The sequence below is a fragment of the Bos indicus genome, chromosome 18 (genome assembly GCF_029378745.1).
Source record: "Bos indicus isolate NIAB-ARS_2022 breed Sahiwal x Tharparkar chromosome 18, NIAB-ARS_B.indTharparkar_mat_pri_1.0, whole genome shotgun sequence".
Classification (NCBI taxonomy): domain Eukaryota; kingdom Metazoa; phylum Chordata; class Mammalia; order Artiodactyla; family Bovidae; genus Bos; species Bos indicus.
In genome coordinates, this window is record NC_091777.1 from 48,889,724 (window position 1) to 48,917,430 (window position 27,707).

Consider the following 27,707-nt stretch of genomic DNA (forward strand, 5'->3'; position numbering starts at 1 on the left):
GGTCTACACTGGGATGACCATGAAGCGTACATTATTGTTCACCCATACAGGGACACATACAGGCACTTAGTGGTAACTCCCTGTGTGGCGCGCAGGCCAGTCGACGTGCACACACCTGGATACCCGTGTGCACGTATGTGGATGTACCCAGAGCATATACATATAATAACACAAGCATGTGCAGTCATGCCTGCTGTGGACACATGCAGGGCGCTCGCCTTCACCCGCAAAACTGGAGCCTATGGGGATTGGGCGTGATCTGGAGGGGTCCACGAGCCTCCGTCCGCCCCTGCCGGGCTGAGCACAACAGCTTTGCGGGCCACTACCCTCGGCGTTAGGGTGAAGTGTGGGGGACCAGCGTGGGGGACCTGCGAAGCTCAGGATCCTGCCTCAGGGGCCGAGGCCTGGGGCCAAGGGGACCTCAGAGAGCACCTTCTTCGGCACATGCCCATGGACCAAAAGAATTGTACTGATGGAACCCCAGCAGTTTTGAGTTCACAGCCGCGCGCATCGCAACGTGCGTCCACGCCGCCACGGATCAGTCTACTTCCCGGTAAGTCCGCGCTCACGCGCCTGGGACTATAACTGGATACGCTAGGCCCGGGAAAAGCTTGGTCCCGCCCCATCGCCGCGAGAAGGCGCCTGCGCACTTGGTTAGGCTAGGTCTTTTCTCGCGCCGTAGCTTCTGCTCGAGTAGAGCGTATGCGCACGCGCTAACTGCGCCGGCTGGGAAGAAGTCACGCGGCAGCCGGAAAGCGTGGCAGCCGCCGCAAGACCCAAAGCACGATTCACCGCCCCCGGGGCTGGAGAGAAAATAATTACGTAGTTTCCGTTTCCACCAACTCTTCCTCTTCCGGTCCTCGAGGACGCTTTGCCGGCAGGGTCTTCGGCTATAAACCTGGTGTGGGAGGCGGCAGCAGTCATGGCGATGTTTGAGCAGATGAGAGCGAACGTGGGCAAGTTGCTCAAGGGGATCGACAGGTCTGAGCCCGGTCGGAGGGAGCGTTTCTGTCCAAGAGGGGTGGAGGAGAGCGTTTTCTGGAGTCAGCAAGAGGTGGTCAGCATCCTGGGCTTGCCCAGAGGTGGGATTTTTCAGTCAATTTAGAGCAGTTGTTTAAGAAAACAGCATTGTATAGGCCTAAAGGCAGGAGGTGGCCTTGCCTGCCGCTCAGTCCGCTTTAATACCTTAAGGCCGCCCTCTCTGCTTAACTTACCCTCTCTCAGCCCCTCAATTTTCTCTCTCTGCACCTCAGTCTCCCTGAGCCTCTTAGTGCCTCTTTGTGTCTCGCCTCCCCCCCCCCCCCCCGCCCATTTCATTCATCGAACACATGTTTATTAAAAGCTACACTGTGAATTCTGGGCACTGGTGCGGACCAGAGATAACCAAAGACAGCCACTGGCCATGCTTTCATGGAGTTTCTAGTTCAGACAAACTGGACTGTAGACAGTGATAGCCAGGAGTGGTCAAGGCGGTGATGGGGGAAGCACAGGTAGATTGGTGGGGGCTGGGATGGGGAAAACGAGGCAGGAGAGTATGGGCTGGACCAGAGTGGGGTTTGGGTATGGGAGGAAGGGGTGGATATCAAAGATGTCCAGGAGGCCAGATGTACAGGCCGCAAGGGCTGGTTGGCTGAGAGATTGAGGAGGCATTTTTCAGAAAAAAACCCAGGGCTCTAAACTCAGCCCGGGGTTTAGAGCTGGGGCTTAGGTCTGGGATATGGATAAGTTTCATCAGAGGTTATAGAGCTGATTCAATATTTGAATAGAGCAAGTGGCCAGTGACAGAGGGAGGGAGGAAAGGAAGAGAAGGAGGAGCAGGCCACATTCCCCCCCCAATCCCACCCCATGGAGTGACTGGCCTCAGCTCTTGTCTCTGCTCACTCATCTGGTTTCTCCTCTAGGTACAACCCTGAGAACCTGGCCACCCTGGAGCGCTATGTGGAGACACAGGCCAAAGAAAATGCCTATGATCTGGAAGCCAACCTGGCTGTCCTGAAACTGTGAGTATCTGCCTCCATTCCCACCCGGTTCCCATAGTCAGCAGCCTGCCACTCCCAGCACTGGGTGGGGTGGGAGTGAGGGGTAACCTGCAGGATGTGACTTCTCTCTCTTTTTTAAAAATTGGAGTATAGTTGACTTATAATGTTATATTAGTTTTATATGTACAACATAGTGTTTGAGTATTTTTATAGGTTATACTCCGTTTAGAGTTATTATATAATGGGGGTTATAGCTTCTGTGCTGTTTGTTGTGACTTTGTATCTTACTTATTTCATATATATTTTGTACCTCTTAATCCCTTTCCATTATCTTGCCTCTCCCCCACCCCATTCCCATCTACAACCACTAGTTTGGTCTCTGTTTCTGTTTTGTTGCTTTCATTTTATTCTTTAGATTCTGCATGTAAGTGAAAACATGTGGTGTTCGCCTTTCCTTGTCTGACCTAACTTCACTAAGCATAGTATTCTCCAGGTCCATCCATGTTGCAAAAGGCAAATTTTCATTCTTTTTCCCTTTTTTTTTAAACGGCTGAATAATATTCCATTGTGTGTCTGTGTTATAGGTACCACATCTTCTTTATCCATTCATTTGTCAATGGACACTTAGGTTGCTTCCAGATCTTGGCTACTGAAAATAGTGCTCCTGTGAACACTGGGGTGCATGTATCATTTCAAGTTAGTGTTTGTTTTCTTTATATATACACACACACACACGCACACCCAGGAGTGGAATTGCTGGATCATGTGGTAGTTCTAGTTTTAATTTTACGGGGAACCTCGCTACTGTTTTCCATGGTGGCTGCGCCAGTTGACATGACACTACCAAGCGTTCTCTCCTCCGCATCCTTGCCAGTGTTTTGTTATTTGTTGTCTTCTGGTTGATAGCCATTTTATCAGGTGTGTGATTCTGATTTGCATTTTCCTGATGTTTAGTGATGTTGAGCATCTTCTCATGTGCCTGTTGGCCATCTCTGTGTCTTCTTTGGAGGAAAAAAGCCTATTCAGAAGTTTCTGACAGGGTTTTGGGGGATTTTTGGTATTGAATTGTATGACCTCTTTATCTACTTTGGATAGAATGTGGATAGAATGTGCAAGACTAAGGAGCCAGGAAGTAGGGGCAGGAGGAGGGATGGTTTTTGCAAACTTAGTTACGGGGCCGCAGTCCAGCAGTTAGGACTCCAGCCTTCCACTGCAGGGGATACGAGTTAGATCCCTGGTTGGGGAACTAAGATTCCACGTGCCTTGAGGTGCAACCAAAAAGTAAAAAAATAAATAAATAAAAATCATAACAAGGCGCACATAACAGGCTGCTGCTGCTGTTGCTAAGTCGCTTCAGTTGTGTCCAACTCTGTGCGACCCCATAGACAGCAGCCCACCAGGCTCCCCCGTCCCTGGGACTCTCCAGGCAAGAACACTGGAGTGGGTTGCCATTTCCTTCTCCAGTGCATGAAAGTGAAAAGTGAAAGTGAAGTCGCTCAGTCGTGTCCGACTCTTCGCGACGCCATGGACTGCAGCCTACCAGGCTCCTCCATCCATGGGAGTTCCCAGGGAAGAGTACTGGAGTGGGGTGCCATTGCCTTCTCCGTAACAGACTGCTGCAGAAAGCAAATCTATGGTTTAACGTGGAGTTATAAACACCTGTGTAATCAGCATCCCAATTGCAAATGGGTGTTGCTAGCACCCCTGTCCTTTGCCCCGTGTGTTTTGTGCCAACCACCCTGACCCTGGTGACCACTCCTGTGCTCTCATGGCCTGGCTTTGTGTGAATTTACCATACTCTTGCAGACATATGTACACACATACACATCCTGATTCACTTAGCTCAGATTTGCCTGCTTTGAACCGAACATAAGAGTAGCCGTACGACTGGAGCCCTTCTGCGTCTGGCAGCTTGCACTCAGCCCTGGGTTGTGAGCGCCACGCTTTTCCTGTGTGGCTGCAGTTGGTTGTCATTGCTGTGTAGTGTTCCATGTGGGACCAGGTCCTAATTATCTGTTACTCTGTGGGTGGATATTTGGTTTCTTCTTTCTAGATGCTTTACGGACACACCGTTATTGTTCCTTGTTTTAGTCACTAAGTCACATCCAACTCTTTTTCAACCCCAAGAGCTGTAGCCTGCCAGGCTCCTCTTGTCCATGGGATTCTCCACGCAAGAATACTGGAGTGGGTTGCCATTTCCTTCTCCAGGGGATCTTCCTGACCCAGAGATTGAACCTGTGTCTCCTGCATTGGCGGTCAGGTTCTTTACCACCGAGCCGCCAGGGAAGCCCAACTACCAGCTTTGTAATGTTTAGAGCTTTCGTGACCTCGATTTTGCCATCTGTAAGATGGAGACGGTGGGTGTGTTGGGGAGGTCGTTTAGCTTGTTAGTGGTGATAACCACTGCCTAGTGAGCACTCCCCATGTGGTACCTACTGTGCTGTAACCTTTGTATTAACTCACTTTGAGGCTATGTTTTGTTTGTGAGGTAGATACAGTTGGGTTTTTTAATTTGTTTTGGCTTTTTTGTCGCAGCACCACACTGACACGCAAGATTTTAGTTTCCTGAACCCCCTGCAGTGGAAGCACAGAGTCTTAACCATCGAACCACCAGGGAAGTCCCGATACAGTGGTTTATTCTCACCTCTTGCAAGAGAGGAAACTGATGCACAGAGCATTTATTATTTTTTTAGAATCTTACTTCATTATTTGTATTTTTGGCTTGCTGGGTCTTCAGTGCTGTGCAAGCACTTTCTCTGGTTGTGGGGGGCTTGTGAGCTGCACAGGCTTCTCATTGCCGTGGCTTCTCTTATTGTGGAGCACAGGCTGTAGGGCGCATGGGCTTTAGTAGTTGTGGTGCACAGGCTTAGCTGCCCTGTGGCATGTGGGATCTTTCCAGACCAGGGAAGTCTACTTATTTTAAATGCTCCATGCTGGGGCTTCCCTGGTGGTCCTGTGGTTAAGAATCTGCCTTGCAGTGCAGGGGGACACAGGTTCCATCCCAGGTACAGAAAGATCCCACATACCACAGGGCAGCCAAGCCTGTGTGCCACATCTACTGAGCCTGAGAGCTTTAGAGCCTGTGCTCTGCAACAAGAGAAGCCTGTCCATGGGGATTCTCCAGGCAAGAACACTGGAGTGGGTTGCCATGCCCTGCTCCAGGGGATCTTCCCAACCCAGGGATTGAACCCAGGTCCCCCGCATTGCAGGTGGATTCTTTACCATCTGAGCCACCAGGGAAGCCCAACAAGAGAAGCCAGCATACTGCAACTAGAGAGTAGCCCCTGCTGTCTGCAACTAGCGAAAGTCCACGCACAGCCACAAGGACCCAGCACAGCCAAAAATAAAGTGTTTTTTTAAAGAGTAGTCCAGGGCCACTCAGTGGTGAAGTTTAAATCCAGGCAATTGGCTCCAGAGGCTTGACCACTGCTACTTATGTACTCATTTGTGAATCACTTAACACTGTCTGCCTTACTGAGTGGTTGTGAGGATTAACTGTCTCCATCTACAGAGCAGGAAAGTAGGGGTCAGGGAGCTTAAAGTCCCAGCCAGACAGTGGGGTGGTTGGTATCAGAGCGCAGACATGTCCAGCTCCCAGACTCCGGGCGGAAGCAGCGAGCAGCCTTCCTGGTACCCAGTGAAGCCCAGGGACAAGGAGATGGCACTACTACTGCATCTGTTTCCCTTCTCAGGTACCAGTTCAACCCGGCCTTCTTCCAGACCACGGTCACCGCCCAGATCCTGCTGAAGGCCCTCACCAACCTGCCCCACACCGACTTCACGCTGTGCAAGTGCATGATCGACCAGGCCCACGCATCCTTCCCGCTTCATGCTGGGACTGGGGGACGGGGAGCGGGGGGACGGAGTCACAGGGGCGTGCTCTTGAGTTCGGACATGGACACCGATTGCCTGCTCTGGTCTTGGCTCCGGGCTGGCCGCGGCTGGGGCAGTACCGTCACAGAGCTCACAGTCTAGCGGGGGAGACCCGTCCTCTCTGGAGTAGTCAGGACTTGCGGTGTGAGGGGCTAGAGGAGGCACCTGAACTTGCCTGGAAGCCAGGAAATCTTCCTGGAGGAGGGAGCAGATACAAGATGAGGAATTGGGTGATTCGTGGGGAAGGGTGATCCAGGCAGAGGGGAGCGTGTGTAGGGAAAGAGGAAGAAAAGAGCTCAGTGCCATGTTAGAGTCAGTAGAGGACGTTCGGCTTAGCCACAGAGTTGGTCAGACTCAGAGCACTGGGGAGCTGAAGAAGGCATTAAGGCTGCAGAGTGATGGGGGAGAAACATGCTTTAGAAAGATTCCCATGAGGCTTCGTAGCTGAGCAAAGACCACCAGGCCAAAGGTCGGAGCCACGAAGAGCTGGCTTGTCGGCTTCCCTTCATTCTGCTTATCCCCAGGGACTGGCCAGTGTCTGTCTGGTACAGCACTGTTCTCCAGTGAAGAGATGTTGAGTGAGATACCACTGAGCTGGCCTACTCATTGGCGGCAGGGCTGAGAAATGTCTTCCTCATTGAACCTGCTCTGACATGTGTGTCCACGGGGGCACCTGCCTTCTGACAGACAGTCCACCTCCCCCAGAGGTCTGTTCTGATGGCTTAAAAACCGCATAGGATCCACTGTTCAAAGTACAGCAAAGTGTACCATGAAAAAACCAAGGCTTCCTCCCTCCTCGGCCCACGGCCACCCGCTCCCCTCCCTGAAGGCCACAGTTGTTTACAGCCCTCTGCCTTTCCACGATAGCCTACGGATGCAGAAGTGCGGGTGTGCACGTCTATATACACCCGTTCCTCCCGACCCGGTGACGGGCTGTTACACACGTCTTTCTGCATCTTGCTTTTTTCATCTTGCTAGAAGTGTGTCTCATCACGTTTTCCATGTCAGTTCTGTAAGGGGTGACTCGATCTCAGTGTGTGAGGCGGCCCCTGTTGAGTTGTCCCCATCTGTGGATCCTTAGGTTCTTGCTCATGTTTGCCGTGACAGGCTGTGGTGAGCAGGAGGTGGGCGGGGCGGTTGTGGGCGGGGCAGTCTTGGGCGCAGCAGCAGCCTCCTCTGTCTGGAAGGCCTTTTGCCCTTAACGCCTCCCCCCAGCAAGAAGAACGGCCCATCCGGCAGATTTTGTACCTCGGAGACCTGCTGGAGACCTGCCACTTCCAAGCCTTCTGGGTAACTTCCCTGGGGCCCCAGGGTAGGGTGGTGACTAGGCTGTGCAGAAAAGGCTGCTGGAAGTCAAGACCACACACATTTATTGGCTTCCTCCATGGCAGTGGGCCCTGGGTTCAGAACTCTGCGTGTGGGATGGCATGGAATGTTCATCCCCACCTGGAGCCAGGACACCCCAGGCCTCTCCTCTGCTGACAAAGTTCAGGCTTTCTCTCTCTCTCTCTCACTCTGTCACACACAGACAAGCACCTGTTCTTTCAGCAAAAGTCCTCTGTCCTCTAAATACTCTCCCCCCACGGGACTTCCCTGGTGTCCAGTGTTTAAGATTCTGTGCTTTCACTGCAGTGGAACCCGAACCAGGAATGGGTTCAAACCCTGATTGGGGAACTAAGATCCTGCATGCCATGGGATATGGCCACATAATAACAGTTGAATAAAGAGTAAATTCTGTTCCCCCTTTCTTGTCCTAACTGGACCTGGTGTCCCAAGGGGGAGTCCACATGGCCTCCTAGCTCTCACCTCCACTCCCAGACCCATCTCCTCCCCCAGCCCCCCAGTCCTGAAGCTCCTATCTTATCATACCCCACCACACTCCATGACAGCTCATTTTTCTGAAGAATGTAACTTACAGCCACTCTATTCTTAGGTGCTTGAAAGGGCAGTTCTGTGATCCTTCCATCACCCTGACTTCTCAGTTTCCAGATTTCTTGTTCTCCCTGGGCCCTGAGCCCCTCACTCCCTCCCCTCACATCCAAGATGAGACCAGTTCTCAGCACACTGAATCCCTAAGAAGTTTAAAAAAAAAAGAAACAACAAATATGATACTAATACTTGAATTGTGCCTTCATGAAATCTGACATCATTAGTCTGGGTGCGGTCTCAGCTTAGTGATTTTAAGCAATTATCCCTGGTGATTTTGCTACCCGGCTAAGTCTGGGAGTTACTGACCTATACTTGTCTTCATCAGCAATTGCCTCATCTGCCCGTGAAGGTCAAACATTTCCAGCCTCTGACCACTTCCTCCTCGCCCCTCGATTCCCAGCTCGCCCCCATGAGGCCTCCGACCCGACATTCTTCGGCCTGATCAGCAGCCCCTGTCCTCTGTTCTGCTTCCTCCTTCACAAACTGTGCGCTCCTCACCTGGGGCTGTGGGGCTGCAGGAGGCTGGAGAGGAGCTGTCAGTGCCCACCCACAGCCGGTCCATGCTTCCCTCCCCCTGTTCCTGGATGGCTCTCCGCAACTCCTCACCTCAGCCTATGACCTGGCTTCTCATTTCATGTGAAAATAGAAGTGGCCAGAGCTGAACTTCCCACCCCTGACCCAACATCTGGCAGCTGACCAAGCCCTGTTCTGCTCTAGTGGGTGACCCGTCCCTCCTCCTCCAGTGCCCTGATCCCCTGCCCTCTCGCCCACTCAGTGGCGTCACACCAGCCATTCTCCCCACTCTGCAAACTTGACCTTTCCACACTATTTCCATCCCCATGCAGCATGTCCACGCTGCAGTGGGTTCTAACATAAAAAAGAACTCCCCCTGCACCTCCACACTCCCCACCAGCTCTGCCACCGCCCCCTCCCTCTGCTCCCCTTCCTGCCTTGCTCCTGGCTGGGACCCCAGCTGTCCCAGTCTGCCCAGGGCTTTCCCGGTCTTAAAGCACAAAGTCTCACATCCCAGGCGAATCAGGGCTGTGGGTCAGCCCACCCCAGGACAGGTTGCCTGTGTTCAGCCTCGTCTTATCCCTCTGCTCACATGAACCCATGCCATTCAGGCTTTTGTGGCCAGCCCTCTGACGCCTGACTCAGGCACAGGCCACCGAAGCGCTCTTGTTGAGACCCACAGTGACACCCCCATTGCTAGATCCCATGGGAAGTTCTCAGGCCCCGGCTCACCTGCCCGGCCAGTGTCTCTTGGCTTCCAGGACAGCTGCTCTCCCACCTTCCTCCTGCCGAGCTGGCCGCTCCCTCTCGTGGTCCTAGTGAGTTCCTCGGCTCCCTCCCTGATGTTGGGGGAGCCCTTGCTAGGAGGGTGACATTTGAGCAGAGGCCTCAAGGAGGCGGGAGTGCTAGCCATGGGGGAAGAGAGTTCCAGACCCCAAAACAGCCAGCGCTGAGACCTTGAGGTGGGCGGATGTCTGGCAAGTCTGAGGGGCAGCGAGGAGCCCCTGTGGTTGGAGTGAGGTGGTAAGTGGGAGGAGGTGATGGGTAGTTCCCAGGGGGTTGGGGAGGGTGGGCTCATGGGCCATGGTAGGGCTGTTGCCCTTTTCTCTGAATTAGGTGAGATCCGAGAAGAGGTGGTTGAGTGCAGGTACCTCATCTGTCTCCTCTCTTGTCATTTCATGGGAAAATAGAAGCGGCCAAAGCTGAATTTCCCACCCCTAGCCAGTGCTGAGGGCTTGAGGTGGCTGAGTGTCTGGCATGTCTGAGGGGCAGTGAGGAGCCCCTGTGGTTGGAGTGAGGGGGTGAGTGGGAGGAAGTGATGGGCAGATGGGGTTTGCCAGGTGCAAACCCCACTCTGTGATTTTGGGCAAATCTCTTAGCTGCTCTGAGCCTTGGTTTCCCCATCTCTAAAATAGGAGAAAAACCAGCATTGTTACATCATAAGGTTGCATACAGAAGAAGGGCTGACCTGTGGGGTGAATGCTAGAGTGTTCGCTTCTCTTATTTTATTATCGGGGTTAATCTTCTTGGCATTATTTATAACTTTTTTCTTTGGCCACATGGCTTGTGAGATCTTAGTTCCCTGACCAGGGATTGAATCCAGGCCCTTGGCAATGAAAGTGCCGAGTCCTAACCACTGGACTGCCGAGGGGTCCCCTTGACGTTACTGACAATTAGCGTTATTGTGAACATCGTCTTTCCCCTCACAGCAAGCCCTGGATGAAAACATGGACCTCCTGGAAGGTATAACCGGCTTTGAAGACTCTGTCCGAAAATGTAAGTTACTCTCTGAGCTTGGGCTCCCTGAGGGGAGGGAGTGGCAGCAGGTTCTGAGAGTGGCCCTTCGTCTTTGTCCCTAATTTCCGCAGTTATCTGCCATGTCGTGGGCATCACGTATCAACACATCGATCGCTGGCTGCTGGCTGAGATGCTCGGGGATCTGACAGGTAAGGCCTTCTCTGGGTCCCTAGTGCCATCTAGGAGGTCAGAGTGAGCAGGGCAGTGGGCCTCAGCCAGCTCCTCAAATGGGCCCACTCCTGCCTTACCAGGTTGTTATTAAAGGCCCAGTCCAGAGAGGAAATAAGGAATTAATATAACACCTCCCTTGCCTTTTCAAACATCCTACAGCATTCATTCATTATTCTGCATAAATTAGTTGAATGCCCACTCTGCACTGTTCAAGGCCCTGGGGCACGGCAGTGAGCAGCACAGAATGGCTTAGATTCATTCTCATGGAGGTAGCAAAACATGACAAATGAAGCTGTTCATGTCTAGTGGGATCCATGCATGACAGCCCCTGGAGAGGGCCGGGAGGGTGGGGAGTGAGGGAGCAGGAGGCACCTGGAGGTGGAGGCGGCAGCCTGAGCGCAGAGTGAGTGTGAGGATGCAGTGCTCAGAGAGCAGCCAGGAAGCCCTTGGCCGGGGCTGGGGGAGCCAGGGGGCAGAGCCAGGGCAGAGAGGTGGTGTGGGGAGGGGTTTCAGGCACTGAAGGGTCTCCTGCCTGAGGACTTTGTCCTCTATCCTGAGTGAGATGGAGCCACTGGAGGGTCTGAGCAGAGGAGAACATGATTAGATTTATATTTCTAAACATCCCTCTAAAAAGAGAAAAAAAAAGTGTGCATATTTGCTCATTTTTCAAAAAGAAATACAGGAAGGGAAAAATTTTTAAACAAGGAAAATGGTTACTTCTTGGGAGCTGAGGGTGAGAACAGGGAGGAGAGTTGGGGGATTGGGGGTGAGATTTCTCTGAGCACCTTCTTGGATAGTTTTGCCTTTTAAGCCAGATGAAACATTGTTTTCAGTGGAAGCTAACTTTTTCTGGACACTTTGTGTCGGGCACTATACTAAGTGCTTTACATCGTGTTGATATTTTATGTGTTTAAAAGTGAAATTAAATCAGAAAGGGATGAAACAGCCCTTAGAGTTGAAGGTAAAGAGAAACAGATGAATCTGTATCAAATTGATAGTAGTCACACAGAAAAGAATTATTTCAAGTTATAGAACACTTCTCTGGCCAGAAAATTTTTTTTTTTTTGGTGTTGTTCACTCGCTAAGTCCTGTCTGGCTCTTTGAGACCCCATGGACTGCAGCATGCCAGGCTCCCCTGTTCTTCATTGTCTGCTGGAGTTTGCTCAAACTCACATCCACTGAATCAGTGATGCTAGCTAACCATCTCATCCTCTGCCGCCCCCTTTCTAAAGGCAAGAAAGAGCTGCAAAGAAATTCTTAAACGTGGTGCCATAAGCTTACTGTTCTTGGAAATGATGAAATCATCATTTTGAAGCCATTTCAATGTAGATTGGGGGGAAAGCAGAGAAGTAAGCGCTCTGCTGTTTTTAGGAGCTGAGCTTTTACCCTGGGAGACATGAGAGGTAAATAGAAAATGAAACTCAGAAGCCCTGTAGTGGGAAGGATGAGAAAGCTAAAAGGCTCCCCCTGGCGGCTGTTTGGAGAATGAACCGTAGGAGCCCCAGGCTGGCAGCCAGAGATCAGATCTGCCCAAGGCAGGCAAGGAGGACACCCTGAGTGCGCCCCCCATCCCCAGTACTGTGGGATCCCTGTGCAAAGCCCCTGCGCTGCTGTGTCCTCTGCAGACAGCCAGCTAAAGGTGTGGATGAGCAAGTACGGCTGGAGCGCTGACGAGTCGGGCCAGATCTTCATCTGCAGCCAGGAGGAGAGCATAAAGCCCAAGAACATCGTGGAGAAGATCGACTTTGACAGTGAGTAGTGGCCCGAGCCTCAGGCTGTGGGGCTGAGGAGGGACCTTATAAGAGAGCAGGGCTGGGTCCCCAAAGATTCAGGTAGATAAGTTCTGACTCAGGGCCAAGAAATGTTTACCTGCCAGATTCCCCTGATCTCTTGTGTCCCAGGCAGGCCGCCTTCCCCGGGGAGAAAGGGCGGAGGGTCCTGGTGTCCTTCCCTGGAATTCTGGGCACTGGATCCTGCCCTGAAGCGCTCAGTAAGACTTCCCAGGGCCTGGAGGGACCCAGCAGGGTATCCCCACACCCTCACTGGCCCTGGGGCCTCGGCCCTGACATCTGTTAAAACGCAGCAGAACACCTACCAGGAAGTGCAGGCTCTGCGGCCGGGGCAGCTGGGTGGGATCCGGGTTCTTTATTCATCTGTAACTTCGGGCAGGCGACCTTACATCTCTGCCTCCAGTTTCTCATCTAGAAAGTGGGGGGTGACAGCCCAATAATTATGACTAACTCCATATAGTTTTTACACTTTTTATTATTAAAGTCATTGGTCCTTGGGTGAACCCCATAAGTAACTGAATAATAAGTAACTAATAACTATATAAGGAACTAATATAAGTAATAATAAGTAACTAAGTAACTGAATAATACCACAGTACCCACCCCCTGGAGGTATGAGTGTGAAGTGAGACACTGCATGTGCAACACTTAGCAAAGAACCAGTCCTGCAGCTCACTAAACGTTACCCTCGTTGTCACCATCACATTAACTAACACTCCATTGGCTGCTCAACTAGAGCAAACCTGCTATCGCACCTTCCCACTGCGCAGGCGTCCTGGAGTAAGAGAGAACTGGCGGGGCAGGGACGGGCTGCTTCCTTAGGCCCTCGGTTTCCTCCCCGCCCTCTTAAGTGTGGTTCTGGTGTGTTAAAGATAAGGACTGGTACGCTGTGGCCTCTGAGTACAAAATGACTACATTGCTATTTAACTGAGGAACAAGATTGAGCAGGCAGGCATCTCCATACCTGGGGGCTGCGGACCTTCAGTCTAAATGAGATGTGCCCACCGAGTTGGGGTTCTTTGTGAGAATTCCTTGGAGCAAAGGGTTCTGCGGATGAGATGCAAGTCCAGCGCTCAGAGCATCTCGCAAATTGTTGCTTAGTCACTTCAGTCTTGTCCCGACTTCTGTGACCCAGTGGACTGTAGCCTGCCAGGCTCTTCTGTCGTGGGGTTTCCCAGACAAGAATATTGGAGTGGGTTGCTATTTCCCTTTCCAGGGGATCTTCCCTACCCAGGGATCGAACTTCTGTCTCCTGCATTGGCAGATGGTGGATTCTTTACCACTGATCCACCAGGGAAGCCCATCTCGCAAATACTACCATAGTAAATGTTATCAGGATGGTGATGAAAATAGCAAATCATACTTTTAAAATCCAGGCATTGGGACTTCCCTGGTGGTCCAGTGGTTAAGACTGCCTTCCCATGCAGGGGTTTGCGGGTTTGATCCCTGATCGAGGAGCTAAAATACGATTCAATAAAGACTTTAAAAAAAGAAATAAAGGCATTGTTCTTAGCCTGTTGTTTAAGTCTACAAGGCCCCTAAACAGTTGTGGGCGCTGCGGTTGGTGGTTGGAGGTTCATCTTGTATCTTTGCCACATTGACCCTGGCCTTCCCTTTTCTTCTCAACAGGTGTGTCCAGCATCATGGCCTCCTCCCAGTAACTTTGCAGTCGTTTAATAAAGATGTGTTGACTTCTTGGCCTGTTGTCTCCCCTTCGACTTCCTGCCTCTGCCCCTCCCCGACCAGCATCAGGGTCTCGCATCACCGGGTGCTGGGGCCACCTCTGATCTGTCTGCCCACCCCCACCCCTCAACCCAGCAGCAGAGCTTCTGTCTCCCCAGACCTGCTCCTCTGCCCAGACACAGTGGCTGACCTTCACCGCCCCCTTCCTGACCCGTCAGATCACAGGTGGAGGTCCTGCAGCCATGAGTCAGCACGGAGGGTATGAATGGGTTGTGGGTGAGTCAGCAAGGTGTGAGTAAGAGCTAGGAGCCCAGCCCTGCACCTGGGGCTAGCCAGGGCTCTCCCGTCCTCCTGAAAACCTATGAACAGGTGCGGCCCCTGGGTTCCTGGAGGGGGAGGAGCAGCACCCTGACCCTTGGGCCTCCCAAGCAGCCCTAGGGCAGTGGCCGGAAGGGTGAGTGGGGGAGGACTCTGGTTGCTTGCTCAACCTGTGAAAGTAGTAGTCACTCAGTCCTGTCCTTATGCGACCCCATGGACTGTAGCCCACCAGGCTCCTCTGTCCATGGAATTCTCCAGGCAAGAGTCCCTGGAGTGGGCTGCCATTTCCTTCTCCAGGGGATCTTCCCCACCCAGGGATCGAACCTGGGAATCCCTTGTCAGAATCATAAGGATTCCATGGGCTCTGGCCAGTGACGTTTTCAGATCAAGACCTAGCCTGTTCTTGGCACTGAGCCAACCAGAGTCACTTCCTTTCAGAGTCAGGAGAGTTTGTTCCCCCGCCCCCTCAGCCCCACATTGGGAGCTAGTCCCCAACATTCTTTTTGGTGAGACTTTTTAAGAAAGTTGGGATTTGCAGCCAGGCCATTCTGCCCCTATCCTCAAGTCTTAGCCTTGGGTTGGTTATTCAAATTTGGTAAGGTATTCCACACATTCTGATGGAATGACTGGTTGAGCTTTCACCTCTGAGCCTGTTGTCTGCAGGAAGAAGGAGTGGGCACAACAGTGACTGCCTCTTAGGGAAAATGAGAGGAAATCAGATGCTGCGATAGATGCATATCCCGCCCCGAGGGAGTGCCTCACTCTCATGCCCTTGTGTGTGGACTCTGCTTACACAAAGGGCAGTGCCAGAGCTGCCAGCCCTCCCTGCTGGCCGGCACTCACACCCATCATTCTCTAAGCCAGGGCAGGACAGGATACCCTTTACGCCGAGATCCAGACCTGAGCAGGAGCCAGGAACTAGGGTGTGCCGGAATCCGGGGACAAAGGGTACTATTGCAGCTCAGGACTTGGGAGCCAGCTCTATGGGGTGGGGGGAAGGAGGGGACACTGGATGCTGTCCCCCACCCATTTAGTCCATCAGCAGAAGAGCACCCACTCTGGGTGGGCATGCTCCCACTCCCCAACTTGGCAAGTGCCTCTGTGTAGGATACAAGCTGGTCACGGCCATTCCGCAAAGGGAGAGGAAACGACCTTTAAGTGTTCTGGAAGCCACGGCTTTTCCTGCTTTGACAACCTGCTTCTGTTCTAGGAAGATCACCCTTTGAGCAGCTAAGAGGCCTGGGTCTGCAGAAAGACCGAGTTTAGACACCAGCCCAGTGGCTTTTGGGTGTGTTAAGGAGAGTACCCCTTCAGCCGTTGCACTCAGGGCTTTGAGATCATCGGCATGTCACCTGTCGTGGTGACTTGGGCTTTGGTCTGCTGGTACAGCTGCTTCCACAGTCACCCCTAGCATCCCAGGACCTGCTCATGTCCCCACCCTGAGAGGTCACAGCCCTCTCTCCTTTCTTTCTTCTAGGTAGGGTTAATAACAGGATAGAGTGTTATTTTTAATTCAAAATTTACTGTCTATCATTTCTTTTTGGCCATGTGGCTTGCAGAATTAAGACACTTGTGGGGTCTTAGCTCCCTGGCCTGGGACTGAACCTAGGGCCACAGCCGTGAAAATGCCAAGTCCTAACCACTGGACTGCCAGGAAATTCCCAATAATGGGATATAGCATTTAATACGGAGAAGGCAATGGCACCCCACTCCAGTACTCTTGCCTGGAAAATCCCATGGACGGAGGAGCCTGGTGGGCTGCAGTCCATGGGGTCGCTGGGAGTCGGACACAACTGAGCAACTTCACTTTCACTTTTCACTTTCATGCATTGGAGAAGGAAATGGCAACCCACTCCAGTGTTCTTGCCTGGAGAGTCCCAGGGACGGGGGAGCCTGGTGGGCTGTCGTCTATGGGGTCGCACAGAGTCGGACACGACTGAAGCGACTTAGCAGCAGCAGCAACAGCAGCATTTAATAAGTTCTGACTGAAGTCACAAAAAAAGTCACAAGTTTTCCACCAAATGATGATGTGGAAATTGTGAACCTAACTCCAGGGCCCCCTGGCCATACCCCTTCATGTAGGAATCACCCCCTGCCACCTGAGAGCCCCTGCCCACTGTCCCTCAACCCTCTGCAAACAGTAGCTATTATGAGTTCACTCTCCATGGATGGCTTCTGGGAAGTGCCCTCAAAGCTGACAATTAAAGGGAGCCTTTCATTTAAACCTCACTGGCTGGGGACATCCTCTTCATCTCTGAGCCCTGGGTCTAGGGGTTTTCTCAGTGTCGACCGGGAGCAGGCAGGGAGGGGCAAAAGGTCCATTGTTGAAGAGGACTCTCCCTGCCTAGCAGGCCCAGCATGAGAGTCCCGGGCTTGTTCTCCAGGTCAGGCAGGAAGAGATGCCTGGCCCCTACCCAGCCTCGGCCCAGCCCTGCTTTGGAAACGGTCAGCGCTGCCGGGCCTTTGGCCAGGTCATGGCTGTCCGTGGGAAAGTGGGCTGCCTCATCCTCTGGCTTCGCTTGTCCTTGGATCTCTCCCAGTGCCTTTGAGAGAAGATGAAAGAACCTGGGAGCTCCCGTACCTGGAGAAGTCGTGTCTTCTCATCCGCATTCCCCAGCAGGTGATTGTGACACAGTCCTTTTGTCCTGTGTCAGACCCTGCCTTTAGTCAAACCCTTACCTTCTTACTTTCCCTAACAACAGTTCCCCTCACGGCCGTCCCTGAATTCAATACAGTTCTTCATACTGTTGCTCAGGTCCATAACTTAGGAACCATCTTTTGTTTTTTAAGAATTTATATTTAACATTTTTTGCTGTGCTGGGTCTTCATTGCTGCGTGCGGGCTTTCTCTAGTTGCGGCGAGCGGGGCTACTCTCTCGTTGCGGTGCACAGGCTTCTCATTGTGGTGGTTTCTCATGGAGCACGGGCTCTAGGGCTGACGGGCTTCAGGAGCTGCGGCTTGTGGGCTCTAGAGCACTGGCTCAGTAGTTGTGGTGCACAGGCTTAGGTGCCCCACGGCATATGGGATCTTCCTGGACTAGGAATGGAACCGGTGTCCCCTGCATTGCAAGGCAGATTCTTACCCACTGGACCGCCTGGAAAGCCCTAGGAGCCATCTTGAGTCTGGATTTTTTTTTTTTTTTTTTTCTTTTTCACCTCTGCATCCCACCCCCAACAAAGTCTAAAGTCATAGAGGCTCCACTTTCTCATATCCCCCCACTGCCCTTCCCCCACAGCACTCTCCTCCTCTACCCTCCATCTTCCTGTCCAGCTTCATCCGGACCACTGCAGCCGCCTCCTCTTGGAGCTCCCTGAGCACACTCCACCTTCTACAGTCTGTTCCCCTGGTGCAGCCAGAGGACCCAGGAGACCGTTGAATCAGACCCCAGCCCTGCTTACAGTCTTCCTTAACTTCCCATTGTATTTAGAGTAAAATTCACTATATGGCCCCACTGCACTTAGAACAAAATAAAAACTTCTTTTCAGGCAAATAATAATAATCAAATCATTATATGTCAATTATATATCAATAAAAAAGACTCAAATTCCTCACCATGGTTTTAAGTCTATTCATTCATCTGGGGTTTATTAAGCTTCTATCTTTGATGTGAGTTCAGTCCCTGGGTCAGGAAGTTCCCCTGGAGAAGGAAATGGCAACCCACTCTAGTATTCTTGCCTGGGAAATCCTATGGACAGAGGGTCACAAGAGTCTGACCCGACTTAGCAACTAAACAACAGACAATCTTGTGCCAGACACTGTTTCAGAGACTAGGAATATGACAAAACAAAGATTCCCACCATCGTGGGCTGACATTCTTGAGAAAGAAACTAAATAAAGCAGTCATATTTGTATATTAGTGGTGATCAGTATTCTGGAAAAAATAAAGCTGGGAAGGTGTGGATGCTATTTATAAAAAAGTGGTCAGGGGAGGTCTCACTGAGGAGGTGGCATTTCCTCTAATCTTCAGGAGAGGAGGCTATGAGCCTTGGGGATCCAGTATCTAGGGAGAGTGTTCCAGGCAGTGGTAGCAAGGTATCACTATGTTCAAAGGCCTTGAGACTGGAGCATACCTAGTATGTTGGAGGAACAGTTAGGAGGCCTAAAGGCAGAAAGGGAAGAGGAACTAAAAAGCCTCATGATGAAGGTGAAAGAGGAGAGTGAAAAAGCTGGCTTAAAACTCAACATTCAAAAAATTAAGATCATGGCCTCTGGTCCCATCACTTCATGGCAAATGGATGGGGGAAATATGTAAACAGTGGCAGGTTTTATTTTCCTGGGCTCCTGTATCACTGTGGACAGTGACTGCAGCCATGAAGTTAAAAGACCCTTGCTCCTTGGAAAGAAAGCTATGACAAACCTAGGCAGAGTATTAAAAAGCAGAGACATCACTTTGCCAACAAAGGTCTATGTAGTCAAAGCTGTGGTTTTTCCAGTAGTCATGTGTGGATATGAGAGTTGGACCATAAAGAAGGCTGAGCGCTGAAGAATTGATGCTTTTGAACTGTGGTGCTGGAGAAGACTCTCATTGAGAGTTCCTTCGACAGCAAGGAGATCAAATCAGTCAATCCTCAAGGAAATCGATCCCGAATATTCATTGGAAGGACTGATGCTGAAGTTGAAGCTCCAATACTTTGGCCACCTGATGAGGAGAGTTGACTCACTGGAAAAGACCCAGGTGCTGGGAAAGACTGAGGGCAGAAGGAGAAGGGGGCGACAGGATGAGATGGTTGGATGGTATCACCGACTCAATGGACATGAGTTTGAACCAACTCTGAGAGATAGTGAAGAACAGGGAATCCTGGTGTGCTACAGTCCATAGCATGGCAAAGAGTTGGACCCAACCGTGGTGAAAGTTCAGAAAGGAGGGGAGAGTAGGAGGGGAGCTGGGAGAGACATGAGGACCAGCATGATCAGGATGTGGAAGAAAGACCTTGTGGGTTTGTTTGAAACCCCAGGAGTCTCAGGGGTTTCAAAAGCTGGGCCAGAAAAAAAAAAAAACAAAAAACAAAAAACTGGGCTGGGCTGGGTCAGGGCAAGGAAGGTCCCAGCAGCCTTTCCTCCTTTCCTTGACTTTGACGTGTGGCACCAAGGGAAGGTTCTGAGCAAGCAAGGGAGGGATTTGACCTGATTCAGGTGTTTGCAGGCTCCTTCTGGTTTCTTGTGAGAAAGAGAGTTGGTGGTGAGTGGAGGAGCAGAGAGATGGTGAGGCTGCGGCAGAGGTCCGAGTGAAGACAGGAGAGGGTGGGCAGGACCAGGGTGTGGCCATGGGAGAGAGAAGTGAGTGGATTCCATACATACTTTGAAGATGGAACTGACAGGATTTCCTGAAGAACTGGATGTAGGGTGCGAGGAGAAAGAGGACACGGGGTGACTGCAAGTTCTGTTGCCTGCAAGCTGGGAGGATGGAGGCGCCATTCTCTGGGACAGGGATGATCATGGGGTGACCAGGTTTGAGAGGAAGATCAGGGGCTCAGCTTTGGATATTTACACTCGAGACACCTCTTAATGTGACAATATCATTTATCTGTATTTATTTATTTATTGCTGCGCCCCACCCCCCGCATTAGCCACTTGAGAACTGATCACCCTTATGCTCAGAACCGTATCGTCAGCACCTGAGAACAGTGCCTGGCACACAGTAGCTGCTCAATAAGTGTCTATTGAATGAATGAAGATAGATAAGTCCACAAAACCTTCCATTGATAACTTTCAAGTCAGCCAGTAGCTATTCCAGTCTAACTCCCAGGTCCATTTCGTGAATCCCGCCGGTGTTTGTTCAAATGTCCTCCTTCTCCGCAAAGCCTATCCTGACTACTCCATTTACATTTCAGCTTGATTTTTCTCCATAACACTAATCCCCTTGGAATATATTAACATATATATTATGTACTGAAAATTTTTTGTTTGTTGTCTCCCTTCACTCGAAGCTTCCGCGAGGGCAAGGAGTTTTATCTATTTCGTTTAAGTGGCAACGCACACAGCAGGCGCTTAATAAATATTTGTTGAATTTTTCTTGCTGAATGGGATACATGCCACGCCTGAGCGGGTTTTCGTAGTAGGACGGCGAGACCCGCCTTACGAATGATCCGCGATCTGGCCCCGCCCACACGCAGAGGCCGGGCGCGCTCACGCGGGAACAGGGGGCGCGGCTCGTCCACGAGCTGAAGGGCGGGGGAGAAGCGCGCTCTGCGCAGGCTCCGAAAGCCCCGAGGCGGAGTCTCAGGGTCTTTTGGGTTAGGAGGCGCGCGCGCGGGAGGGCGGCGGCGGCGGCGGCGCGGTGCGCAGGCGCGGCGGGCAGTGCGCAGGCGCCGGCGGAGGGCGGGCTTGGAGCAGCTGAAGCAGCGGCGGCGGCGGCGGCGGCGGCGGCAGTGGCTCGGGCAGAGGGGCGGGAGCAGAGGCTGGAGCGGACGGGCTCGGGAGAGGCGGCGGAATGGTGGACTACCACGCGGCGAACCAGTCGTACCAGTACGGCCCCAGCAGCGGGAGCAATGGCGCTGGCGGCGGGGGTACCATGGGAGACTACATGGCCCAGGAGGACGACTGGGACCGGGACCTGCTGTTGGACCCGGCCTGGGAGAAGCAGCAGCGCAAGGTGCGCGGCCCTTGGGCCGGACGGGCTGGAGGAGGGGGGCTTCGGAGAGAGGCTGGAGGCCGGGAAGGGGCTTGGAGACCCTGAGACGGGATCGGAGGGTCTGTGGTGAGAACTGGGCGTCCTGAGAAGGAATCGGCGGGTCTGGGAAGGGGTTTGGAGTCCTGGAAAGGAGTTGCAGAACTTGAGCGGGGAATTGGGAGTCTGAAAAAATAATTGGCGGCTTAGTAGGGGATATGGAAATCTAAGACTAGGAATCAGGGAGCCCGAGGTAGGAATTGGAGCGTCTGGCCTGGGAATGAGGGGAAATCGCGAGATGATTGGAGGAGACTCAAGAACGGAATTGGGTCTGAGGCGGGATGAAAGGGTCAGGATGGACTGGAGATGGTCAGAGGGAAAAGGGGGAGTCTGGAATGTGTGGGTCAGGATAGAATTCGGCATCAGGGGAGTCCGAGGAGGAGCTGGAGTATGGAGGGCGTTATTTGGATTACAGAATCCTCTGAAGAGGGTTGGAATTATGGGACCCCCAGGGATGAAGCCCCTTTCATTCTAAAGGGGATGAAGATTCTGGAAGTGGGTGTGAAGGGACCCAGGGCTTGGTGGGTGAGGATGGGGAGGCTGCTAAGGAGGTCTGGACTCTGGCACTGGTGGGAAAAGTCAGGGAGCTGTGAATAAGAGGTTTTGAAGGGGCGAAATATTATCAGGGGTGCCCTATCCTACAGGGAAGAGGAGAAGATTGGGAGATAGAAGAGGTATTGGTGAGGCCAAGGCCTCCTTGATGAGAGGCCGAAGGGGGATAGAGAGAATTTGGAGTATTCTGAGAAGGGGTTCTGAAGAATTGATGGAACGTAGACAAAGCTCAGCAAAGGGTTGGTGTTGCCGGAGGCAAAGGTAGCCTGAATGAGGTGAGAAAGGCGGGAGAGAAAGGTCGGAATGGCGGATGGTGGGAGGGAGGTGTGCGGAGTAATGAAAGTCTCATTAGAAAGGGAGTGTGTGATGGATAGACCGAGAGAGGAATTTGGGCGTGAGGGCTTCTGGAGGTGCCGTCCCAGGACTGGAGAGTGTGTTTATGTGTTGTGAAGGGAGAACAAGTTGTTTGGGGAGGAGGGGCTGAGAGTGTCCAGAATTGTCTTTTGGGGGTGGTGATGAGGAGCTCGTTCTAAAGCAGGGTCTGTTTTCAGGTGGCATGTTGGGGTGTGGAGGCAATTTGGGGGGACTCACAGTGGAGAAAGGGAGATCAAAAGGAGTGGGAGGTGCAGAGAGGGTCGGGTGTGTGTCTGTGTGTATCTCTGTGTGTGTATAGGTGTACGTGTGTGCACATAATCCAAGGTGGTAGAGAGCAGGGAGCTCCAAGCTGCTAGAAGAGAGGGTTTAGCGTGCGCAGGAAGAGCTAAAGAAAGGAAGGTGTTGAGGTGGGTGTGTGTCTTGGGAGGGGGCTGTTTCAAAGTGTGTGAAGAGGGTGGGAGGTACTTACTATTAGAGGCATGTGGTAGGTTCGTCACACCTGAATTTTCTTTCTGGATTCATTACCAGTTATGTGGCCTTGGGCAAGACCCTTGATCTGTGTGGTTCTGTCATCTGTGGAATGAGGAGGGGTCGAGGGAGTCCCTTCTGTGATTCTACAAGGGTGGATGTGTATGGTGTTGGGAGAGTAGCAAGGGGTTTGAGTGTGGCTGGAAGCCTCTTGAGGGTGTGAGCTTTTGCTTTGGGGGTTCCGTGCAGGCAGCCCAGGCTGGCGGGGAAAGGGTGAAAGGAACAGCTGTGCCAGGCAGCCTGGGGTGGGGCCTGGCTTAACCGTGGGGTAAATTAGCAACCTCTGCTTGAATTTCCTCATCGGTAGTTGGGTGGGGGGTGGGGGCGGTGGTGGTGGTGGGGGGGGGGGGTGGCAGCTCTGTGGAGATGTCCTTATCTGTTGCCCCACCTACCTCCGGGTGGGCAGGTTGAGATAATCTGACATAAAAATTCTTTTTGAGGGGAGAGACCTAGCCTCCAGTCTCAACAATAATTTACTGCCGGAGGCAATGCCGGGTTGAAAAAGGTTAAGAGTTACTCAGAGACCTGGGAAGTTGGGAAGGGAACAAGGCAGGGTCCATGGGGTCGTTTCTTTGAGAAAACCTGGGCTCCTTCTCCAGCTCCCGGTGCTGGGGGAGAATGAGCTGTGGAGTCTCTTGACTCAGGTGGTGGGGAGTAGGGACCTTCCTTCCCTGTCCCTTGCTGACTCCTACCCCTCCCACAGTGACTCCCTCTGCTTGCTTCCACTCCCTTCTGGGAGTCAGGGTGTGTGCTCCTCCGTGGTTATAGTCTCCCTTGCCTGCTGGGTGAGGCCAGGGCACCCTTCAGGCTGGAGCAGGAACCAGGACTCACTGGCATCCCCAGGCCTGGCTGCGGTTGTGTCATCCCTGCATCCCGTCCTCAGGGACCAGGCACGGTGGAAGGAAAGGGTGGCTCACAGCCCCTCTCAGACCAGCTGTTTTAGATTCTCAAGACGGGCCAGATCCTAGCGTGTCCGACTTTATACAAGTGTAGCAAATATTTACACGCAACTGTACTTTGGGGGGAATATCATTTCACTGCTGTGCGCCTACCTATTTTGGGGCGGGCATCTTCTCTGAAATGGGAGAAGGAGTAATGGAAAGGTATAGACGAGTCTGTGCTGTTTTCTTCCTTCTAAGAGGACTCCCACCCCCATCCCCCCCAGACTGGGTTTTCCTGCCCGGCATTGCCACTTTGGCAAGTGACGGATTGCCCTTCTTGCCCCTCTAGGGCTGAGCCACGGACCACAGAGAGGGTGTCAGTCTTGTGAGTGTGCTGTGCGTACTCTCCCGCTCTAAAAGGCTGTGTCCAGGACAGCTGTAGGCCCCTTAAAGCGCGTGGCAATTGAATTCTTCTAGGAATTAAGCAAGGTTTGGCCCAAGGCAGAGGGTGCCTGTGGTTCCCAGTGGTTCTCACATCTACCTGAAGCCCTTCTGGGGACCCTTGTAACCAAGGCATTACCTGATAAGTAGGTTATGCAACAGTTCTGATCTGGGAAGGCTCTACATGTTTTCTCCAGGGGTGTGGGGGGAAGGACTGTTCTGGTCTTTGAGCAAATTCTTGAGCAATTATAGCTCTGGGCCAGAGCTCCCTCTCCCAGCTTCTGAAAGAGGCTTGAGTAGCCTTGCCACCCTTGCTCTGCTGGACAGGTGAGGGCACTTGGTGGCCACTCCCGAAGCTCTCATCGCAGCGAGAGGAACTGCCTCCTTTGCTAAGCTGGCGTGGTCGTGGAAACATCCCTGACTGCTCACAGGGCCTCAGTGTTTAGACCCTGACCTTTGGCTTGGGCTCTATTGGATTTGAGTTAATTATTTGAACGTTCTGATGGTGTCTTGTTATTCTCCAAGTAGGGTTGTTTTTCTTTCTTTTTTTTCCTTTTAGGCTGATGAGAGAGACCTCAAAGTAGCCATCTGTTATTTTGTTCCATTACTCTTAATTGCTTGCCTCTTAGGAACTGGCTGAGACTAGCAGATCCTTAGCAGTTTTTAAAAATGGAATAAGTTACTTACTGAAAACCAAAACCAAAAAAAAAAAAAAAAAACCCAGACTCAGTTGTCATCTAGAATTAAAGACTGTACCTATGTGAGGTGGAGAAGGAAATGGTAACCCACTCCAGTATTCTTGCCTGGAAAATTCCATGGACAGAGGAACTTGGCAGGCTACAGTCCATGGGGTCGAAAAGAGTCGGACACAACTGAACGATTAACACACACACACACACACACCAATGTGAGAAGGGGGGCAGGTATTGTTTGCCTTCCTGGGAGAGGGGTAGGGAAAGGCACTCAGCTGCTAGCTTCTGTCCTCGGTCACTCCCCCCTGCCCCAGGTTTTAAGAACAGGGCTTTTCTCGGAAATAGAGACACAGACGAAGGGAACTAATGTGTGGATACCAAGGGGGGAAGGGGTGGGAGGAGTTGGGGGATTGGGCTCGACACATACACTCTTGGTGCGATGTAGAAAATAGATGACTAATGGGAACTTACTGCACAGCACAGGGAACTCTGCTTCATGCACTGTGGTGACCTGAATGGGAAGGAAGTCCAAAAGGGAGTCGCTTTACAAAATGATTCATTTTTCTGTACAGTAGAAGCTAACACAACGTTGTAAAGCAGCCGTACTCCAGTGAAAATTAAAGAAAAGAGCGAGAAACAGGGCTTTCCTGATGCCTGCCTCAGAGGTGAGGTGAGGGAGGTTGGCGCAGCGCAGCGCCCCTTGCAGCCACTCACAGCCATTCAGCCAAGGGCTGCAATCCAGTTGGTGCCGTGGAGTGGCGCCTACTGCCTCGTCTAATTCATTTCATTCTCTGCGCTCTAGGGCATGGGCAGGATTGCCCTCTGCCTTTTGAAGCACCCTCCCTGAGTCCAGCCAGGAGGCTCCTTTGGCAGTGGGGAGCTGACTCACTGTGCAGTTGGAACTGGTGCTAAATAGTTCCATTTAATGGCAGCTGACGGCCTGGCCTCGAGCAGGCTGCCTCATGGGAAAAGTTTGGTGAGAAGTATTGGAGGAAAACAACCCTGGAAATGAGGATGGGGTTTTAACATCCAGGTGCGGCTGGTGCTGTCTAACTCCTGAGATGCAGTCCAGGAGGTCAGTGAAAATGTAGATTTGCACCCCCAAAGGGCTTCCTCGGTGGCATCGTTGGTAAAGAATCTGCCTGCCAGTGCAGGAGATGCCAGGGACGTGGGTTTGATCGCTGGGTCCGGAAGACCCTCTGGAGTAGGAAATGGCAACCCACTCCAGTTCTCTTGCCTAGAAAATTCCATGGACAGGGGAGTCTGGCTGGCTGTAGTCTATGGGGTCACAGAGTCAGACACAACTGAGCGCACACGACAGCCTCAACAACGACAGCCCCACAAAATGTCCTCTGAATCGGATGTCAGAGGATCAGGGACAAGGCTGGATTCCAGGCTCAAGTCTCTGGGGTGGGGAGTTCTACTGTTTAAACATACACTCCAGTCACGGCTGAGTTTGGCCAGACAGCCCCCTTTTACAGAGTTAAGTGAGTGAGTAGTACAGTTAGCTGGCAGCGCGGGTCTAGCAGATGACAGCAGAGAGAATGAAGCCAGAAAGGCACCGATTTGGGAAGACTCAGGGAATTTCTGAGACGGTTGAGATGAACACTTCTGGCTTTCGACATATTGATTTATAATGTGCCGGGAATTGTACAAGCCTTTGACCAGACTTAGGGTTGTTCTTTTTTTTTTTTTTTTTTTAAAGGATTCCCTTTTATTTTGTGGGGGAGGAGGAGAGGGAAAGGGCAAAGATAATTAAGGAACAGCTGTTTGCTGTAGTGTCACTTGCTTATTCAAATTTTCTGAATGGCTGAATTAATCAGCATGTTTATCTCTTCTCTGGCATTCGGAATGTTCTAGATCAATGGTTTTCCCAGCTTTATCCTTATTTCCTTCTCTTAGTGATGTCCCTGTTTTCATCTGTCTGGTCACTTCCCTTCTGTGGCTTTTATTTTATGTATTTATTTTACAGAATAACAAAAGCACTCATGTTACTTTAAGTCTTCCTCCCTGCCCCCCACCCCCTTCTTTTTTCATGGAAATAGGAGGTGAGTGAGAGCAAGTTGGTAATTCAATGGCAGCGGTAACTGAAACACTGACCTACTAAAAGGTGGGCGGAAGCTTCCACTTGATTTGATACAGATCCTGTCATCCAGGGAGGTTTGAAAGACCTTTATGTCCCCGGTAGTTTGAGAACTCCAGATCAGTCTCCTTCAGGATGAAGTTCAACTTCCAAACATCAAAGCCTCAAGCGCAATTATAAGGAAACTTAGTTTTACAGTGTTGCCCGTCTAGACCAGAATTTGTTATAAAGCGTCTGCGGCACAAGTAGCACTTGCTTTTCTTCAGGAAGGTTTATGAGTTACATTTTAGTTAGTGACCCAGGTATCAGGGAGTATAAGGTTCAGTGAGTCAAGCGAAAACAGAAATCTTATAAAAAGTCCAGCCTCTGTTTAAAGAGTGATCTTATTGGGAGGAAAAATTAACCGACCGGTTGGGAGGAGAAGGATCCGCCTCCACCAGAAAAGGGAAAACTCTGCATACATTTAACCGGCAAACATGTCCTCGTATCAGAATCCAAGTAGCAGTCTCTCTGGGCTTATAAAAACCCCAGGGACATTTGTCTTGGTGTTGTGCCCTTCATGTCCTTCCCCCTCCCCTTTCCCTCGTAAACAACAGATGCAGTAACTTGGAATGTCCGCGGAAAGTCTTTGAAAGCCGGTTGGTGTAACTTGGTTGCCATCTCTTTAGTCTGAGCAGCAGTTACTCCAGAAGAGGCCAGAGGCCTTTTTTCCCTTAGATGTAATTTACTGAAGTAGCCTCTAAAAGCAAGTGAATTGAGCTTTAACTTGGGATTTGCTGTTTGCCACCTGTTTCTGTACTGGCTCCTGCCTTCCTGGGATGGGATGAGCCCCAGCTTCCCCAGGAGTGAGGACCATCCTGTGTTTCCAAGAAGGCACAGTGGTTCTCCAGCCAGAGCGGCCCTCCTCATCCCCTGCATCGTGCTTGGCTCCGTACTTCCTAAACTTCAGTCATTTGTGATTTTTCCCATGGCCCGCGTTTGCTTTTATATGCTTAATAATATTCTTCTAAGTCAATTTTGGGGAAATTTATATGAGTATTGCCAATGGAAACCCCAGCTTCCCTGGCCATAAATAGAAGGAAACTGCACAAATAAACAGGCTGGAAAGAAAACAATGATGTGAAGTTCTAGCCAGCTACAGGGTCTAGGCCTGAGGCCTGCTCCTTTGTCAGAAGGAGATTGGCAAGTGTCCGGGAGGTGTTAGAGACCCAGAGAACCGAGCAGAGACTTTCTCTTTGATGTATTCAGAAGGTAGACAAGAGAATCAAAGGGAGAAACCTTCTCTAAGTCATTCAAGTTTCAGTGGAGAGCGTGGATAACTTAAAATCTCCCATGGTGTGCTTGCCATGCGTGGAAAAAACGTTATCTCACTTGACCCTGGCAACATTCCGAGAGTGGCAGGGCAGAGTGACTCAGCCAGGAACATGCCGCCCGT

General features: G+C 51.6%; 2 protein-coding genes and 1 long non-coding RNA gene across 8 annotated transcripts in view; all 3 read left to right on the forward strand.

Moving 5' to 3' along the window:
- The first annotated feature begins 764 nt into the window (after positions 1-764).
- On the forward strand, positions 765-13,750 carry EIF3K (eukaryotic translation initiation factor 3 subunit K). The gene is made up of 8 exons (XM_019979912.2): positions 765-981; positions 1,902-2,000; positions 5,672-5,792; positions 7,068-7,142; positions 10,004-10,070; positions 10,163-10,240; positions 11,888-12,013; positions 13,682-13,750. The coding sequence occupies exons 1-8, from the start codon at positions 923-925 to the stop codon at positions 13,711-13,713; spliced, it is 657 nt and encodes a 218-aa protein (XP_019835471.1). The 5' UTR covers positions 765-922; the 3' UTR covers positions 13,714-13,750.
- A 2,013-nt stretch (positions 13,751-15,763) lies between these two features.
- On the forward strand, positions 15,764-17,604 carry LOC139177359 (uncharacterized). Its single transcript, XR_011561825.1, has 2 exons — positions 15,764-16,673; positions 17,289-17,604. It is a non-coding gene; the product is annotated as an uncharacterized lncRNA (long non-coding RNA).
- Positions 17,605-20,404: 2,800 nt separating this feature from the next.
- Positions 20,405-27,707, forward strand: part of ACTN4 (actinin alpha 4) — a 73,862-nt gene continuing 66,559 nt past the window's right edge. For 3 of the 6 annotated variants that reach the window (XM_019979351.2, XM_019979353.2, XM_070770978.1), the window contains exon 1: positions 20,406-20,645. In XM_019979351.2, coding sequence (XP_019834910.1) covers positions 20,484-20,645 — 162 coding nt within the window. In that variant the 5' untranslated portion in view covers positions 20,406-20,483. Of the gene's footprint in view, positions 20,646-27,707 lie in introns of all 6 variants that reach the window. The other 3 variants (XM_070770977.1, XM_019979354.2, XM_019979352.2) reach the window with 2 other exon arrangements.